This window comes from Balaenoptera physalus (assembly GCF_965194825.1).
Source record: "Balaenoptera physalus genome assembly, chromosome: 11".
Lineage (NCBI taxonomy): Eukaryota > Metazoa > Chordata > Mammalia > Artiodactyla > Balaenopteridae > Balaenoptera > Balaenoptera physalus.
In genome coordinates this window covers 7,228,082-7,246,681 of record NC_138896.1, presented here as the reverse complement: position 1 = coordinate 7,246,681, position 18,600 = coordinate 7,228,082, and the positions used below count along the sequence as shown (strand labels likewise).

General features: G+C 36.0%; 1 protein-coding gene across 1 annotated transcript in view; it reads left to right on the top strand.

Annotated features, from left to right (window-relative positions):
- Positions 1-18,600, top strand: part of LOC309638155 (uncharacterized protein) — a 343,672-nt gene that overhangs the window by 244,859 nt on the left and 80,213 nt on the right. Inside the window, exons 17-19 of the mRNA XM_082413765.1 lie at positions 4,876-5,190; positions 7,248-7,500; positions 12,563-12,726. Of these exons, the coding sequence (XP_082269891.1) occupies positions 4,876-5,190; positions 7,248-7,500; positions 12,563-12,726 (732 nt within the window). The remainder of the gene's footprint in view (positions 1-4,875; positions 5,191-7,247; positions 7,501-12,562; positions 12,727-18,600) is intronic.

Here is an 18,600-nt window from a genome sequence, read left to right as displayed (position 1 = left end):
TCTATGCTCCCTCCTCCCAAGCCCAGAACCTTCAGGGAGAGCATGGTTCTTCCAACACCTTGATTGAGGACTTGTAGCCTCCAGAATTGTGAGAGAATACATTTCTTTTGTTTGAAATCACCCAGATTGTGGTGCCGGTAGCCCTAGGGAACTAATACAGGGTGCAAGAGTTCTTCCTTGTTTGAGGCTCTCAAACATGTTATCCAGAAACGTGTTGCCTTTTGCCACCCTTCATGTCACCGTGACAACCAAGAATATCCACGCCCATATTTCTGAGTGCAACTGTTCTGCTCTCCATTGAGCAGCATGGGGTAGATCATCATCTAACTCGTAATCCTTTCTGCCCCTGAGTCTGGACCCTCTCCACACATTTTCATCTGGCGACTGGAGCAATGTTTCTAAACTACAAACATGGTAGCCTTCCCTGTCTCCCTTACCCTAAAATACTTCGTGGGCTATTAATGGTGGCAGAATAGAGCCCAAACTCCTTTATATGGCATGAGCTGACCAGGTCCCATCATAAGAAGGCCTCTTCTACCTCTTCAGCTTCACCCTCTATCACTACTACTTAGTGATACAAAAACTTTCTTCACCCAGCTCAACTTACTTTCAGTTTTAGAAATGGAACTTTATTCTGAGAATGACCTGTGTGATAGAATGCCCTCCCAGCTTTTCTACCTACACCCTCACTCTCATTTGTCTAATTCCTCTTCACTTGACAGATCTTAAGATTTGGTCATATACAAATTCCTAAGGACTCATTCACTGAAGAAGAGAGTTTAAGAATGCATTCCATGCTTTTTTTTCAAAGCAATCTTGGTCTTTTTTTTTTTTTTTTTTACACTGATGGATCATAGAAATCTTGTTTGATTTCAGGTCTCTATAAGGACTGGGCATAGAAGGGGGATATATGTGTGTCATATGAAATGTGGCTGAAGTTCAGAGAAATAGGTTTCATTTAATAGCTGAATACTGGATGACCTCACCATTCTTCTCACCCTCTGGCAGCTCACCCCGTGAGCGATAGAGGAGCCGCCTGCACGAATGGAGGAGTAGCTGCTGGCCTCAATGTGATTTTGCAATGATCTGTGTGCTCTATGGCTGCCTTCATAACCAACAAATCAATTCCCACTATACGTATTACACACCCCAGTGGCAGAGCCCATTTATTATCCTTTTGATGATCATACTCTTTGTACATAACCAAGAAAGATTACAGAGGAAGGAAAGAACAGTTGAAATGTGGATGAAGATATTGTACTATGGCACTGCATTTCATAGTGTGTCTTGCATGTATACAAGAATGAAAAAGACGCTTTCTTTCAAGACAATTTGGAAACATGGATGCAGAATTGTCCTTTGAATGATATCTATTTTAAGAACAATATATGGAGAGAGCATTGTGATGCAGTGTTATATCGGTGCACATTTAGATTTCAGGTGCAAGTTCAAAATGATTAGGAGAGAAGGACTCAGATTTTCTCGTCATTCGGGAGTTGTTTATAAGGCTATACTTGACTAGCTGTGTTCGACTAATGAGCTTTTTGATACATCCTTTTACTTGGCATCATCTTTCATCAACCGATTCTTTTATTAATTTCTAACTTTGCAGTATACAGTTTTTTAAACTCTAAGTGATTGATGCCAAGGTTTTCCTAATTCTTTAAATCCAGATGCTATAGTTACTATTGTTAAACAAACAAATAAAAACAAATACTGAATTGTGTTGACCAGGTGCAAGAAAATTGAATATTTTGAATTAGATATAAATGGTACACAGTGAAATTCTGGTGTTATTTACCCTAAACCAAACATCCCATAAACAAATAACGTGGATCTGAATGTGGATGGGAAACATTTTATCAGTGAAACTAATGGTAAAAGTATGACTTGATAGTGGGTTCTGTGCATAAATATTTAAGCTGCTTAGTCAATAGATGAAAAGAACAGTGGAAAATTCCAAAGGTCAAAGAAGCTACTGTCTTTTCTGTTTTGCATCATTTGAGATTTTCCAGTTTTTTGCTAACAACACAATGCCAAATCTGTGTTTGATTTTGTCTTCTCTTTGAAGAGGCAAAACAGTGACAGAATAATTAACTGAAGAGGAGATCATGCACAGAATATTTTCCTTTAGCAGTGTAGAAAGTCCTGGGTTTCATTTCACATGATGGTAAACGTAGTAAAGTATTCTGGAATCCTTCTTTAAGAGAGTCAGTCTCCTGACAATTTTACCGTTGGTAAACCAAAGCCTCTTGGGGGTCTGTTTCCTGTTTAACTATTCCTCATTTGAGTAACTGAAAAGTATGCTTAGTAGAAAGCCGGCACATGGTTTTCAGTTAGATGATGCTCTACACCTTTATGCAAAAATACACACAAGAACAACTAAAATAAATTGTCAATGTCAAGTTCAGTGCCTTATTAGCCCTGTGCAGACCAAAAGGCTAAAGTCATGGATTGGTATTTTAAAGGGAATAATGGGTTTTCTTTTACTTAGTGTTGTTAGTTTTTTGTTTTTCTTCTTTTTCCCTCCCAAAGACTCTTGTTTCTATTATTTAGCTTCTTTTGGTGATACAATGTCATTATGTTTGATAGTCTTCAGAGAGAGATGAGTTTTTGTATATAAAATCTTTGGAATCTGTCTATGAATTCCATTCCTGTTAATGTTCCTACAATGCCTTGAACTGCTGTGGTTAGTCACTAAGCCACTGAACTACTTACTATGGTACCAGCTTCTCCTTTGGTAACATGTTTATAATCAAGACTATTTTTGGTTGAGGAATTTGCTGAATTATTCTAGAATAGAATTAGACAAGTTAATCCGGGAACTTGGAGCCTAGTTCTTATAAAGATCAATTACTGGTTTAATAAAACCGACATTTTATTAAACCCATGATAGTATATACCAATGATATTTACAGTTTTAATTAAATAACAAATATATGCATGTCCATGTTTAAATCTCTTTAAAAAAAAGAACCATATAATCATTTAGACAGATCTCATACATTTCTTGGGCTTGATGGAAAGCCAGCTTATTTCAAAGTAGCTCTGCTAAATATGGGAAGACAAAATGAGGGAGAAGCAGATTATTGAGTGTTTATTATTTTGTGATATTAGCCCAGGAATAGCTCTGTTCATAGTGTTTTATATCTGTTAACTGAGTTGTCATACTGACCCTGGAATATTGGTACTATTCTCATCTCCCTTTTCCATATGAGGAAACAAAGGCGTAGAAAGGAATTTCATACCCAGACAGTCAGATTCTAGAGCTTGTGCTTCAGTCACTAAGCTATGGTAACTCTACTGAATACTCACTGCACGTAGTCATGGGAATGGATGGGGAATGAGTTCTGTCCCTACAGATGTTTTCAGATAGCCTCTTCATCTTTTTTCTTAAAAACTGTTATTTTATTTTATTTTAGCTTTTTTCTTTGAACAGCTTTATTGAGATATATAATTCATTCACCTATTTAAAGTGTACAATTTAAAGTTTTTAGGATATTCACACTAGTGCAACCATCACCAGAGTCAACTTTACAATATCACCCCCAAAAGAAACACAGTACCCATGAACACTGATGATTCTTTCTGCTTCAGGCCCCAACCCCTCCTTGTTTTTTTTTTGCAAACAATTTTAGAAACTTTGAAAACATCTCTTGCCATCAACACAAAACAGAGAGAGGAAACCAGAGCTAAATCAGAATAATTGTATGTAGCTCTTTCATGTTTAGTTTCAACAGAAAATGTCAGTATTGTGTTAAAGAATACAAAAGTTCTTAAGTTTTGAATTCTTATTCATATGTTTTTAGTGGTATGTTAATCACTCATTTCAATTTTCAACCTGAAATAGTTAACTTTGAACAAATTATATGCCAATAATTAAATCTAATCTTAATAAAGAGGGATCATTGTGAGTAGGTGAGGTAAGCAGGACTATGGTATAGATTTTAAAGATTTAAAAAAGTTTATTGTTTATAATAATTTATTTCCATATTTCTTTAAAAAATGTAACACACACATAACATAAAATTTACCATGTGTTTTTACTTTATTTTATTTTTTAAAAAATTTATCATCTTAACCATTTTAAGTGTACAGTTCAGTTGTGTTAAGCGTATTCACATTGTGGTGCAACCCATTTCCACAACTTTTTCATCTTGTAAAACTGAAACTCTGTACCATTAAATAGCTCCCCATTTCCCCTTCTCCCAGATCCTGGCAACCACCATTCTACTTTCCGTGTCTCTGAATTTGACTCCTCTGGGCACCTCCTATAAGTGGAATCACACAATATTTGTCTTTTTATGACTGGCTGACTTCATTTAGCGATAATGTCCTCAAGGTTCATCCATGTTGTAGCATGGGGCAGAATTTCCTTCCTTTTTTTTTTTTTTTTATCCTTCCTTTTAAGGTTAATAATATTCCACTTGATGGACAGTTAGGCTTTTTCCACCTTTTGGTTATTAGGAATAATGCTGCTATGAACATAGGTGTACGAATATCTGTTTGGGATCCTGCTTTGAATTCTTTTGGATAAATACCCAGAAGGAGTACTGCTGGATCAAAAAATTGCTAATTTTTTGAGGGCCTGCCATGCTGTTTTCCATAACAATTATATCATTTTACATTCCCACCAACAGTGCATAAGAGTTCCAATTTTTCCACATTCTCATCAACACTTGTTATTTTCTGGCTTTTTTTGGTTTTTCTTTTTGATAGTAACCATTTTAATAGGTATGAGGAGATATCTCCTAGTGGTTTTGATTTGCATTTCCACATCCATGTATTTTTATGTTCCCCTTTAGTAATCCATTATAGCAAAAAGGAACATAGCTAGTTTGAGTCCCAGGTAGCTCAGAGGTAATTTCATTCAATTTTACTTTCACTATGTCTTTATTATTATTCTCAAAATATAACCAACTTTTGGTTGTATTTAAGCTCAGAATTTATCTATTATTTCTTTGTTTGTAGCTGTTCTTCAGTAGCTGATAGTACTGGATCTGGAGAATTCTTCAAGCATCTCTATTTTGTGCTGGCGTCAGTGTTTTCAGAACTTCAGTTCGCTCAATGGCAAAGCCAGGGCTTCTGGTACATTATCTTGCTGACGGCTTCTCTCTGGTTCCTGCGGCTCTACCTGCATTACCTCAGCCAGTGGCTTTTCCTCCAGGCCATTTCAATTCCTGTTACAAAGTGAGTGCTTTCCCCTGACAGTCAAAGGAATGCATTTTCATCTTGAGAGGCCAAATGAAAGTAAAAAGCTCCTCTCCCGTCCATTTACCATAAGACCTAAAATGCAGGTATGATTTGAGAAGACAAAAATGTCTTTATCTAAGAGCAGGAAGGTCTATTACAGTTATATTCTCATTTTGGGCCTGTATATACAAATACTTAACTGGTACATCAATATTTATTTAAAATTTAGCAGATTCAAATATGTTCTAATATCTGAGCAGAATCCAAAAAGGAATTTAGCAACAATATTTTATCCTATTTTGATTTTTATCAGAGTGACTTAGGCTGAAGGTATTTTAGAAGTAATATAAGTATGATTTATTACCTATACTCAGAGAAGCAAAGATTGCTTCTTCTGCAAAATGATTGAATTCAAACAATTACTGAACTCAAGCCCAGGCAGCTTTCTGGGCCATTATCCTCTGGAAAAAGATGACACTTTAAAGGTTATCTCTCCATAAACATGATTCCAGAGACACTATAGATAGACCAACAGATAGATATCAATACAAGTCAAATTCATTTTCTCAAATGTAGATGGTACAGATAAAAATAAAGATGTGTGTATATTTTCAATTAAGAAGGTTGCAAACTATTTTAAGATACTTTGAGAAGAAATATGTGTGTGTTATACGTACACACATACAGTTTTTGATCATCTTTTGTAATTAAATCACAAATATCTGAATATATTATAGAATATGCAACTTTAAATATACTAAATAACTGTATCTCCATGGCAGAATTTTATATAGCTGTTATATTCCTTTCTTCTCTTCTTTTTTTTTTTCCTCTTTCTTTTTTTCTTTCTTTTGTGCGAGAGTTTCTAAAGCAGAAAGGATAAATATCATATGCTTGGGCTAGTTGCTTTTTGCTATTTGCTCTCTTACTTCTTCAATAGAAAAGGAAGCTCTATCTTTATTGGTTGTTAATGAAATGAGACTGCAAAAAAATATCCTGGTAGCTCAGCTTATTCAATTTCTTAAGCAACAGAGGACCTAATACGTTAGGATGTTTTGTTGACTATTGCCTAGTTCCGCAGGCTCGAATCATACATTAGCTCCATGTCACATTGTAGTTAGGAGACATGACAATAGCTACAGCAACAGTGAGCATTTTTTTCTGCTTTTACTCTGTTAGGTCCTCTGCTAAGAAATGTATACACCTTATTTTATCTGATATTCACAACAGCCTAAGAACAAAGCATAAAAACTGCCTTCAGAGCAAAGGTCAAGGAATGGAATAAATGAAGAACTCTTTTTAGTAGAGAGCTGATAAGCTGATAAGAACTCTTTTTAGTAGAGAGCTGAGATACACAAGCAGGATTAACTACAAAATAGCTTTACAAGGCTGAAGCACAAGGGAGGGAAAAATTAGAGTCAACGAAGGCTCACTTTGCATGGAAAGAGGGTGCCACAGCCTGGGTGAAGGCTGCTTGAATTACTGGGCTCACCTTGGATTCAAGCCTTAGGTCAAGTTGTCCCTTTAGATGTTTTTGCTGTCAGCAGTGTTGTTGTTGTATTTAGGGGGTCTAGCTAGAGGAATCACAAACAAAATTAATCAGTGATGTCAAAATTCTGGAGAATTATGAGATTTATTTATATTTCTGATATCTGTTAGAGATTGAGTCATTACTAAGTCCACTGATATACTTTGCATTTCAAATAGCCTATTAATGAGTATGTGTGACCTGCCGGGCAGTTCTTAGTCTAAAGAATGCTCTGCTCAGTGGATCAAAATGATATCCTCTCTATGATGGCATGTGAAATTTACAAGAACAATGAACAAGGTAGAATTTGCCTTTTCCTCAACAGTGAGCTGTTGAGGAGTTTCTAAGGAAAAGATGAAGACTTCTAACACTTACTTTTGGGGTACTATTAAGTGTCAAATTTTCTCTACAAAAAAAAGAAAGCATTTCGTTCTATAAAGTGTTTTGTATATGCAGCATATACAATGCTATACAATTATAGAATTCTTCTCCTTTGCACACGTGTGATTGCTTTGTTTTCCCATAGATTCCATTTCTCCCCCCTCACGGTTGAGCTCTGCTACCCAACCTCTTTACTTCGCATCGGAGAAGAGTTGCTTGTGGTTGTGATGGGGCCTTTAATGCTGAACGCAATGGTACTTCCCTTGGTTCTGATCAGATGGGGCTGTCAGGTACTGTTTGCCTTCTGCCCTGATGTCCTGTCAAAGTTAATCATCACCATGGGACTATGGACAGTTCTGGACCCACTGGCAGTGTTTATTGTGGATACTGTCCTGGGGGTAAGTCAAGTAAAATAATCGGGATATGAGTCCTTGACATAGAATGTAACGTTAGTGCACAAATCAGTTGACACGGGAAGTTTCAATAGTCATGTACAATTCAATATTCATCTTAAATTGAAGTTATTCATTTTTTCTCATAATAAAAAATTGTGATGTCTAATATAATCATTTTAAGTGTAATTTTAGCTATGTTAAAGAAACACTTCCAAAATAGGTAGAAAATAATGTTGGAGATCAAATCCAAAGTAATTGATACATTTTCAAAATTATTACAAAGAAGTTTTCTTTTGTAATATTTTTGGTAACTTTTTTTTAATATTAAGGATTTTCACAGCCAAACTTTATAAAAAAGTAATCGTGCAATAGTTCCTTTAATTGGTTAGGTTATTTATTTCCTTTTGATGTAATACTCTTTCATAATAGATATACTCAAGAAGAAGAATAAGAGTTTTTTAAACATTTCTAAGTAATAAATAATTTTAAAAATTACTCCTTAGGCATTTACTTTGACATTTGTGATGTTTATGAAATGACAAAATGGTGCATCTTCACTCTAAAATATATAGTTTTAGGATTTCAAAATTAAGAATGATGCACTAACATATGATTATGTATAAAAATGCTAATAATGATTCTAAATCAAATATTCATTTGTAAAATTATCTAAATTTATGTAATAATATTCCTTAACTGGTGTAGTTCTCCTTTTAAGAAGAAAGGTTTCCAACTGCTATATATGTGTTTAGACTATATTCACTGTGCCTAGCAGATCATAGGGATGGGATTTTTGATGGACTCTGCTTATTAACAGTATTTGAAATGGGTTCTACCATTAATCACGTGCTCTTAGAACTGAGGACCAAATTGCTGTCCACTCCGCACCCGTGAAAATGCGGTGCTGTGGTAGGCAGTTAGGATCAGCAAAGCCTGCTACTCTTTTATTTCTATCTCTCAGGCCGTGCTACGCTACAAGAGTGTGTCTCCAACTTTAATGTGCTTGCAAGTCACTTGGGGATCATATCAAAATACAAATTCTGATTCAGCAGGTGGGGCCTGAAATTCTGCATTTTAACAGACTCCTAGATGTTGCCAAGGATGCTGGTTCCATGGACCAGATCACACTGTGACAAGGTGATAGACCCTCTACTGAGAAGGTGTCTCCCTTCCCTTGGCTGTTTGCTAGGCTGGCTTTCACTTGCTCAAGGCTCCTGGGCTGCTCTCTACAAGACTGGGGTCCTTGATGTGCTGAGTCCACTAATGACTTTTTAGGCCTTGTGTGAGAATTCTGCCTTTTTATTTCGGAGTGGAATGACCTCTGCTTAGAACCTGCAGACAAATGTGACAGTTGACTCTGCAGCCATGTAGGTCATTTTAATATTATCAAAACAAACTAAAAGCAGTGAAAGTCGAGCCTACCAATGTACCTAGTTTCTAGTCTCCCTGCCAAGGAAAGTTTGTCAGTGCTTGGAAGGCTTGTTTTCAAGTTCTAGCCTGTGACCACCCTTGAAGCCTCAGTACCATGGACCACCTTGATGACAGGTCAGAAGAGGGAGCCTTGTCCGTCAGAAGTGGTCGTGTTTTCTGCCCCATCCTAAGTTCCTATAACCCTTTGATTAGACTCCAGGTTCGTAAGGACAAGACTGTGCCGTCAAGGTTTGTTGAGCAGGAGATGTAGAGAGGGATGCTGTCCGCATTCCAGTAGGACCATAGCCCATGGCCTCTCACAGTTCCTCCTGGGGCCAGTCTGGTCCTATTGCAACACCACATGGGAAGCCATCTGGGGAATATGAGCTGCTGTCCTTTATGGTCTTCTGAGATCTCCTCATAAGGAAAGTCTGCAGCTCTCCTGGAATGGCTTTCCTTCTTCTAGACAGGTCCCCTAGAGAGATTACTAGCTGAATAGTCCACTGTATCAAAGGCAGCTGACAAAATGAGCTGCCTTAATTTACTCTGGGGCCTCTGATGTCATCTACAGGAAAGTAGCTTCCAGTAGGGCCATCTCTGAACCAGTTCAGAAGTCTGTAACCTGATGGAAGCTGACTTGGATTCTAATAGATGAGTGTAACACCCATATCTTTCTCCACTTGGAAAGAAAAGCTTGACGGCTCGTTCCCAATCTGCACAATTATTGATCTCTAGTTAGAACCCATCATGTTTCATTGCCGATGACATCCACTTTTGCTGTCTTTAAGAAAACTCGAAAGCTGCATGTGATGCACAGATCAGCAGCATTGGAGTCCATGCTTGGATACGCTCACCAACTGAATAAAAAGATGTGTTTTAACGTGCTCTACAGTGATAAACAGCACCCTGGAGTTTGAGAAGAACTGCTCTAAAGCAGTGGTTCTCAAAATTAGGTCCCTGGACCAACAGCATTAGTTTCACCTGGGAACTTAACAGAAATGCAGAATCTCAGGCCCTGTACCTCACTCACTCTTGAGGCAAAATCTCTGGGAGTGGGGCCAGCCTCTGAAGGGGCTTCGGGTTTTAACAAGACTTCCAGGTGATTTTCCTGCTTATTAAAGTTGGAGAGCTACAGCTCCACATGGCGTCATGGTTATCGTAGTTTCAACGTCACTAATGAAATTCAGGTTGCCCGAGTTCATACCTCCAATCCTTTCATCACTTCCTTCTAGCAGGTAAAGCTCAGAATCATCTGTGTTTGATCGCAGTTGGCCGGTCAGGAGAGATGCTACCTAATTTCACTAAAAATTTTTGTCTTGGATCCATTTTTTTCATGGAACGCTAAAGGATATATGGCAGGTGGAATGATTTGAGGCTGAAGCATTGATTGGCTCTTGATGTTGCTGATAAGAGTTTGCCTGTCTCTCAGTTTGCTGGTTCAGAGGTTGGCAATGCATTCCCCTGACCCCCATCCATGATACTATGCTCAGTAATTCCATTGGGTTCATAAATTCATTCTCTCACTGAGCCTTTGTCTAGATAAAAAGTAGGGAAAAGATTTGCTGTTGAATATTTTAATTGATCAGTGTGTATTTACTCTCTGCACAGGATTTTAAAAGATATAGAATAGATATGGCATCATTCCTTCCCTCAATAGAGACAGAGAGATAAAGAACAAAGATCAAACAAAGGTAGAATGCAAGCATTTTCACTCAGCAAATGTCTTGTACATCCATTAGTAGTGACTGTGGAGTAATAGAAAGAACTATTCTGGCCCCAACTCAGCCATTTGTCAGCGATATGGCATTGGATCAGTCAACCTCTCCAGTCTTCAATTTCCTCAATGAATTACAAAACAGTAAGAATACCCATAAATAGTAACACCTACCTTACTCGTTTCACAGTTTGTTGAGAGAGTCAAATGAGAGACCACCTGGGAAGAAACTGGAAAATCTAAGGCATCATACATATAAAACAAACCAGCAGGAGGATTATAATGAAGTGATGATACTTATGCTCTGTGAATGATACACGATGTAACCACCACTGCCCCAGTGGTCCAAGCAGGAACTTACAATCTAGTTGGGGAATCAAAATATTCAGTGTGTGATCAATACCATTTGGGAGGTGTATGGCTCATTCCCTTATATCCTTCAGGTCTTTGCTCAAATAACACCTTTTCGGTGATACCTTTTCTGATCAAAATGTTTAATAACACAGCTCATTGCTCCTATACGTTTTTCCTGCTTTACAGTTTTCCTCAAAATATCATTCTCTAATATACCATGTATGTTACTTCATCTTACTTACATGTTTACTATCATTTGCTTTCCACCCCTATCCCCACTTCAATGTCAGTTCCGAGAAGGTAGGGCTTTTGTATACTCTTATTCACTCTTTTATCTTCAGAGCTTAATGATGCTTAGTAGGCATTCAATACCATACGTGTGGGTCAGATGAATGATTAGCAGCTATTGATTAGATTATGTTATCAGTATCAAACATATATCATTTTTTTTGTCTGTTTCATCAGCGAATCCCATGTCTATGTCTTTATTTTTCAAAAAGCAGCAGAAGGTGAGATATGGAATAGGAGAAATACATGGTAACCCTTACAGATCTGCTGCTTAAAATCCTAGCAACAAGCTCACATTTTGCACGGTAAACCGATTAACAAGTACAGAGCATAAAAATGAAAGTTCTGAAGTGGTGATGGAAGAAGCAGTCGAGAGTCAGAACATCTGAATTCTATCACTGCCCAATCACTAACAGATATTTTGGTGTAGGGAAAATACACATTAACCTCTCTAGGGTTCTGTTTTTATCTGTACCTGTGTACTGTGGATTAGTTTTAAACGTGCCCTACTAAGCTATATTTATATAATTGTCAGTTTAAAAAGTAGAGAAATTCTTCTTTCTCTCTTACATTGGGGACAAAAATACCTTATTTACATTTATATGGCATATGACTTACACTTGAGATCATGAGGGTCATAATTAAAGAACATTCATATTTTATAAACTCAAAGGTCAAAGATGTCATATGACAATGTCTTAGGTACATAGCATTTTATATTTGCTTTTAAAGACCTCATTGCCTTGTATTTATTTCTAACCCAACATATAATATGGTTTTCCTTGTCTAAAATAAAGACTTATTATTAAATTGACCTAATGTAAACTTCGGTTTTCAAGATCACATTAAGTAGCCTGATAACTTTTATAAGTTTCTAAAATAAGCCATCTATTTCATGCATAGAACAAATTAAATTCCTTTCAAATCTGCTTCAGAGAGAAAAGAATCTTTCTACCATCATATTTAATTTCTTCATATCTTGTGCTCATTAAATTCAGAAGTTAATAGTACATAAATAAAACATGGATTTTACTTTATAGATTGCATGTAGAGTGCACACATTTAAACGCCTATATGGAAAATGAGAAAATCCTGGGAAACCAACCCTGCAAATCCACTCTTTTTCTTTTTCTTCCTGCAGCTGAAGATCTGATATCTTCAGCACCTTGAAAATGTAATTTAAAAACAAATTATACTCTCAGATGGTCTTTGTGTATTTAAGTTAATCTAACTTGATGATCAGTGTTTTCACCCTTATTTTATTTATTTATTTATTTAATTTGTATCTTCTTTTGTCAGCGGCTTTCACATGATGGGGAGACTCCTGTAGCTGATGCAGCAAAGCTGTACTGGATGTTTGAAAAAACCATGCAATCAGGAATCCTTGGTGTGGTGCTCACGGTGCTACTTTACGTGCTCCTGTTCATCATTTCATCTTTGATTTTATATTTGTATTGTCTCAGGTAAGGTGTTTCAGTGCTTCCATTCCTCAGAGGGTTCAGCCTCCAGTCTTGTTGTTCTATGACTGGGCTGTGAGAAGATAGTTGAAGAAGTTAGAACCACGTCTCCACATCAAAGGCAGAAATCTCTTTCTTGTGTGTTTACTGTTATGAAGACCAGCCAGGAAATTATTTCTTTTGGAGAAATTTTTTCTCCATTATAGGGAGAACTAATTTTGCTCTAAATCATTATACTTGTCTCTTCAAACTAAGGACCTACAGGAAACAAGGAGTAATACACAATGATACACAACGACATTCTGGGAGATTTCCTGGAAAGCTTGTCTAAACTTCTCTTTTCCTCATTCTTCTAACCCACTTTCTCCCCTCTCTCCCCACCCCTGCCAAAATCATCACTAGGAGAATCCTCCTTCAACTTTGATCCTGAATATCATTGAGTATGGCTTGACAGGTCATTAATTTAACAAGCAAAATATGTGGGTGAAGAAAAACAAGAAAAGTAACAAATATAAGGCAGTATAAAAAGTGCTAGGAAGACTTTTCACTCTTTTGATGGTTTCCTTTGCTGTGCAGAAGCTTTTTATTTGGATACAGTCCCACTTGTCCTATTTTATTTTTGTTGCCTGTGCTTTTTAAAAGTCATTTTTATATCCATGAAATTATTGCCAAAACCAATGTCATGAAGCTTTCCTCCTACATTTTTTTAAAAGAAATTTTGCAGTTTCAGGTCTTATACTTGTCTTTACTCTATTTTGAGTTGATTTTTGTGGATGGTTTTATATAAGGGTTATTTTTTTGCATGTGGATATCCAGTTTTCCTAACACCATTTGTTGAAGAAACCATCCTTTTCCCATTGTGTACTCTTGGTACCTTGTTAAAGATCAGTTGATGAGCATGCATTTATTTCTGGACTCTCTAGTCTGTTCTATTGCTCTATTGTATGTATTTATGCCAGTACCATACAGTTTTCATTACTGTAGCTTTGTAATATAACCCAGCAATTCCACTTCTGGAGATTTATTCAAAAAATTGAAATCAGGATCTCAAAGAAATATCAGCACTCCCATTTTTATTGCAGCACTATTCACAATAGCCAAGCTGTAGAGACAACTTAAATGTCCATTAGCAGATGAAAGGGGAAAAAATGTGGTATATACTTACAATGGAATATTGTTCAGCCTTAAAAAAGAAGGGAATCCTGAATTATGTAACAACATGGATGAATCTTGAGGACATTATGCTAAGTGAAATAAGCCAGTCATCAAAGGACAAATACTGCATGATTCCACTTAAATGAGATATCTAAAAAAGCAAAGTCACAGAAGCAGAGAGTAGAATAATTGTTGTCAAGGGCTGAGGAAAGGAAGAAATAGGCAGTTGCTATTCAACAGACATAAAGTTTCAGTTATGCAATATGATTAAGTTTTAGAGATCTGCTATACAATACTGTGCCTATAATTAACAATACTATACTGTGCACTTAAAAAATTGTTAAGAGGGTAGATTTCATGCTAAGTATTTTACATAATTTTTTAAAAAGTGCTAGGAAGAGGTCAACATAGGAGTCTCTGGGAGCATAGAGGAAAGGAACCAACCCAGGTCTGGAGGTGCATAGGGACAGTAGCCAAGTGCTTCGGTTGAAATATAACACTTGAATAAGTTTTGAAGGTTTAATATAATTTAGCTAGAAGAAAAACAAGCATGTTTACAGGTGAAGGAAAGAGGTATAAGAACATATTGTTATGAGAAAATATATTTGTCAAATCAAAAGTATTTTAATATGGCTGGAGTATAGGATATAGTGTGAGGGCAGTTGGCTGAGTTGAAATTAGAAATGTAGTCAAGGACCAAGTGAGAAAAGTCTTGAATATTGTGTTCTGGAGCTTGAATTTGTTCTAATGATAAAGTGCTAATATTGAAAGATTTTAAATGTCTTTAATTTTAGGAAGATCACTCTGCTCATAGAAAAGAAGATGAGATTTAATAGTGACCAGGTTGAAAGCAGGAACGTCTAGTTAGAAAGCCATCTTAATAGTTTAGGCAAAGAGTGTCAAAAGCCTTAACTAAAGAGAATGAATGACACAGGAAATGGACAGTTGAGCCATATCTAAGAAATGGTTACGTGACCCAATATAACTGCCGGGCTCATTGGAAGGTGAAGGAAAGGATAACATTTAGTAGAACCTTAAGTTTTGGAGTTGGGCAGATGGGTGGATGACTGTAGCATTCCTAGAGATAGGACACAGAGAGTAAACGTTTAGAGGAGATAATGGGTTAAATTTTCCCTCAGATTCACCTTGAGATATCTTTGATATTGACAAGGGAAAATATATCATAAGAAGTTAATATAGATGAGTATAGAGCTCAGAGAAAACAATATAGACTACAGATTTCGGTGGAGGAAGCCTTGAGTTTCATTGCTTTGTAGGGTAGAGGCTAGATTGCAGTGGGCTAAGTGAAGGACATGGAGTCAAGACTTCCTGCCAATTCTTTTCACAAAACCATGATGCAAATGGAGAGTGGTTGGAAAAAATTTTTTTAAAAAGAGTGGCTTTTAATATGGGTGTGGTTTGAATATATTAACATGCATAGATGAAAATTCTAAAAGAAAGAGACATATGGAAGATGTCTAAGCAAGGGAGGATGATTGATTGAGCAAGATCTCTGAAGACCCGAGGTTGAGTACATGTGATGACAAACCTTGGATTTAGGGAAAAAAGTCTTATCTCTTGATGTGATAGGTAAAGAGATAAGGACAATTGCAAATGCAAGCACATTTGATAGCCATTATTATTTTCTATGAAATGGGAGGTGAATTCACTCAACTTTTCCTTCAGTAGACTGATTATTCTCTGATGGGGCCCTTTGGTCACTAACATAGGGGTAGTAAATTTGCCTAATTGTCAGGGGATCCATGTTGTTTAGGCACAGTCTTGGTTTATATTTGGACATGTCAGAAGCACTGCATGTCATCTTTCCTGAGCACTTATGTTCCTGGGGAAGGGAAGAAAGTCTTCCCTGATCATTCAGTTTTCATTTGATCACTAACTTGTGTAGCCTTAGGCAATGATGTTCACTGGCTGGATTTTAGGCATTTTCTTGTGTAACACGTATGTGTGGATCTTACAAGAGGCTCTACATGAAGTGTAACTCTACTACTTAATATGACTAGAGTTTCCTAGAGGGGTTAAAGAAATAAAATAGTGTATCATGTTGTTTAGACTTTTGTAGGATTAAATAAATGGTCGGGTCATGGTAGGTCTCCTTCATTCCCATATCACTATATCTCTTCTCACTTAAAATAAGTGTTTACAACGATGCTTTGCTTGCTCCAAAGTCTACATTTTTATTACCAAGAGTACTTGTAAAGTATAAAAAAATGCAAGCACAGAATTTATGCACCAAATAACTGGGATTTAATCTTTTGCTACCTAAACAAATAGTTGTTCGCTTTAAAATAAAACAGAAAGATTACCCCATGGGGAAGGGTTGATAGGAGGAGTGGGAAGATCTGTAATGGATAAAGAAATGATTAAGGGAAGAGGAAGTGTCCAGACATCATAGAGAATGAAACTAAAATAAAATTCAGGAGGAATAAACAAGTTTTGCTCACTGTTTCCCCCAGCTCCTCACTGTCTTTGTGCTTAACCTGTCTTGTCAGAACTAGGCATGCTCAGTAACCGTAAGCAGGTTTTGTTTGTATTTTAGAAGCAGATGCTCTTAAGAGTCCTTTGGATGATGATAAATTTACAGTTGTATCCAACAGGGAAAATACCTGTATTTCCCATACGAATAAATAAAGTCACTCCAACATGTCCGCTGAATAATTCTCTCTTTACTGATATTTCTAAACTATCTTATTCCGAGATGGTGGAGAGCTGGGCAGCCCAACTCTTCTATGAAGCAAGCACTGTCACCATCAGAGGCATCTGGTCAATGAAATGGCATTTTGCTCTGACATAAAAGTAGGCAAAGAGACACAGAAATCATAAGAACTCATCTCAGTGAAAAATCCCAATATGGATCTGTGCATGTTGACTGATTTAGGTTAGCATTCTTAATCCAGATGTTAAAGCAACACTCCTAACTCTTCCAGGCTTTTGAATCAGTGTTGTCAAAACGTGATAACACTGCTGGCATAAAAGAAGATCAAGGCTGTGGTGCAGGAAGAGCATTAATAGAGCATTTTGTCTAGCTCTGGGCACCAGAAGCTCCACATTATGGGGACTGGCTGTGTAAGCTCCAGATTGGACCCTATTGAGTTTGGCTGATTGGATCTCATTTCTCCAAGAGCCTGAATAATTTCTTGCTGAAGTGTTTCTACTAGAAAAATTCTCACTTTCCATAGCTCTAGGAGAAGAATTGACCAGGATGCTGGTTCCTTGCCTCTGTGCAAGGAGGTTCTTGAGCTGGGTGTAATTACTTTGACTGGATTTTGTAGCTGTAAAAAAAGCATTGATCTTTTTAATGGTTTTCCTTATTATAGTAAGGATATGTTATTTAGTAAAAAAATTGAAACTACTGAAAAGAATCAAAAAATAAATTAAAAGCATCAATAATCTCACCATCAAAACAAAGTGTTGTTAATCTTTTGATAAATTTATTTCAGTATTTTCCTGTGTATATTTATTTTTACAAAGTTGAAATTGTACTGTAAGTATAACTTTATATGTTGATTTTTATGTTTGTTTTTGTTTTTTTAAATTGAAGTATAGTTAATTTATAATGTGTTAGTTTCAAGTGTATAGCAAGTGATTCAGTTATACATATTTTTTTTTCAGATTATTTTCCTTTATAGGTTATTAAAAAATATTGAGTCGAGTTCCTTGTGCTATACAGTAGGTCCTTGTTCATCTATTTTATGTATAGTAGTGTGTATATGTTATCCCAAATTCCTAATTTATCCCCCCCACCTCCTGCTATCCTCTTTGGTAATCATAAGTTTGTTTTCTATGTCTGTGAGTCTATTTCTGTTTTGTAAATAACTTCATTTGTATCATTTTTAGATTCTACACATAAGTGATATCATATGATATTTTCTTTCTCTGATACATGTTGATTTCAAACTTAATGTTATATGATATTTTCATGTTATTTCATGAACATACAAAGCCTATACAACATTTTATACCATATAAGCAGTATAAAATATTTAAATATTACTTTATTCCTGGACAATAGATTATTTTCATTTTTGTGCATCTTATAAATAATTCTGATGAACATCTTAAGCCTCAGGGTCTTGTCCCCATTTTCAATCATTCTTTGAATAGGGTCCTAGAGACCCAGAAATTCTGGTTCAGAGAGTTCGATGTTTCCAAGACATTTGATAACTATTGTGAAATTATTTTCTAGAGAAGTTCTATAGAGTTATGCCTCCACAGCCGTGCATGAGGAAACTTAGCAAGTCGTGTTCACATCATGCGTTAACCTTTCATAATCTCATTAAAGAAATGAAATCTCATCCTTTTCTAAATGTGCATGCATCTTCTGTCACTAAATATTCTCAGTATGCTTATCACCCATTTTTATTTTCCTCTTGTGTGCATTGCCTTTTAAGTGTCCTTTTGCCTTTCTTTCTATAGAGTATTTAAGTGTTTTTCTTACTGAGTTATATGAGTTTAATATATAATATATAATAACAGTATTAATGCTTGTGGATATTTTCTCCATTTGAAAATTATCTTTTAAATTAATTTTTTTATTTTGAAAAAAATAGATATTTATAATTCATATACAGTAAAGTCTTTTGATCATTTTTATGACTTTAAATGTCTCTTAATCAAAAAAATCTTTCCTCATTCAGAAATTTTACAATTATTTGCTTCTATTTTTATTAAGTTGGACATTTTTTCATTAAATTCCTTATCATAAGC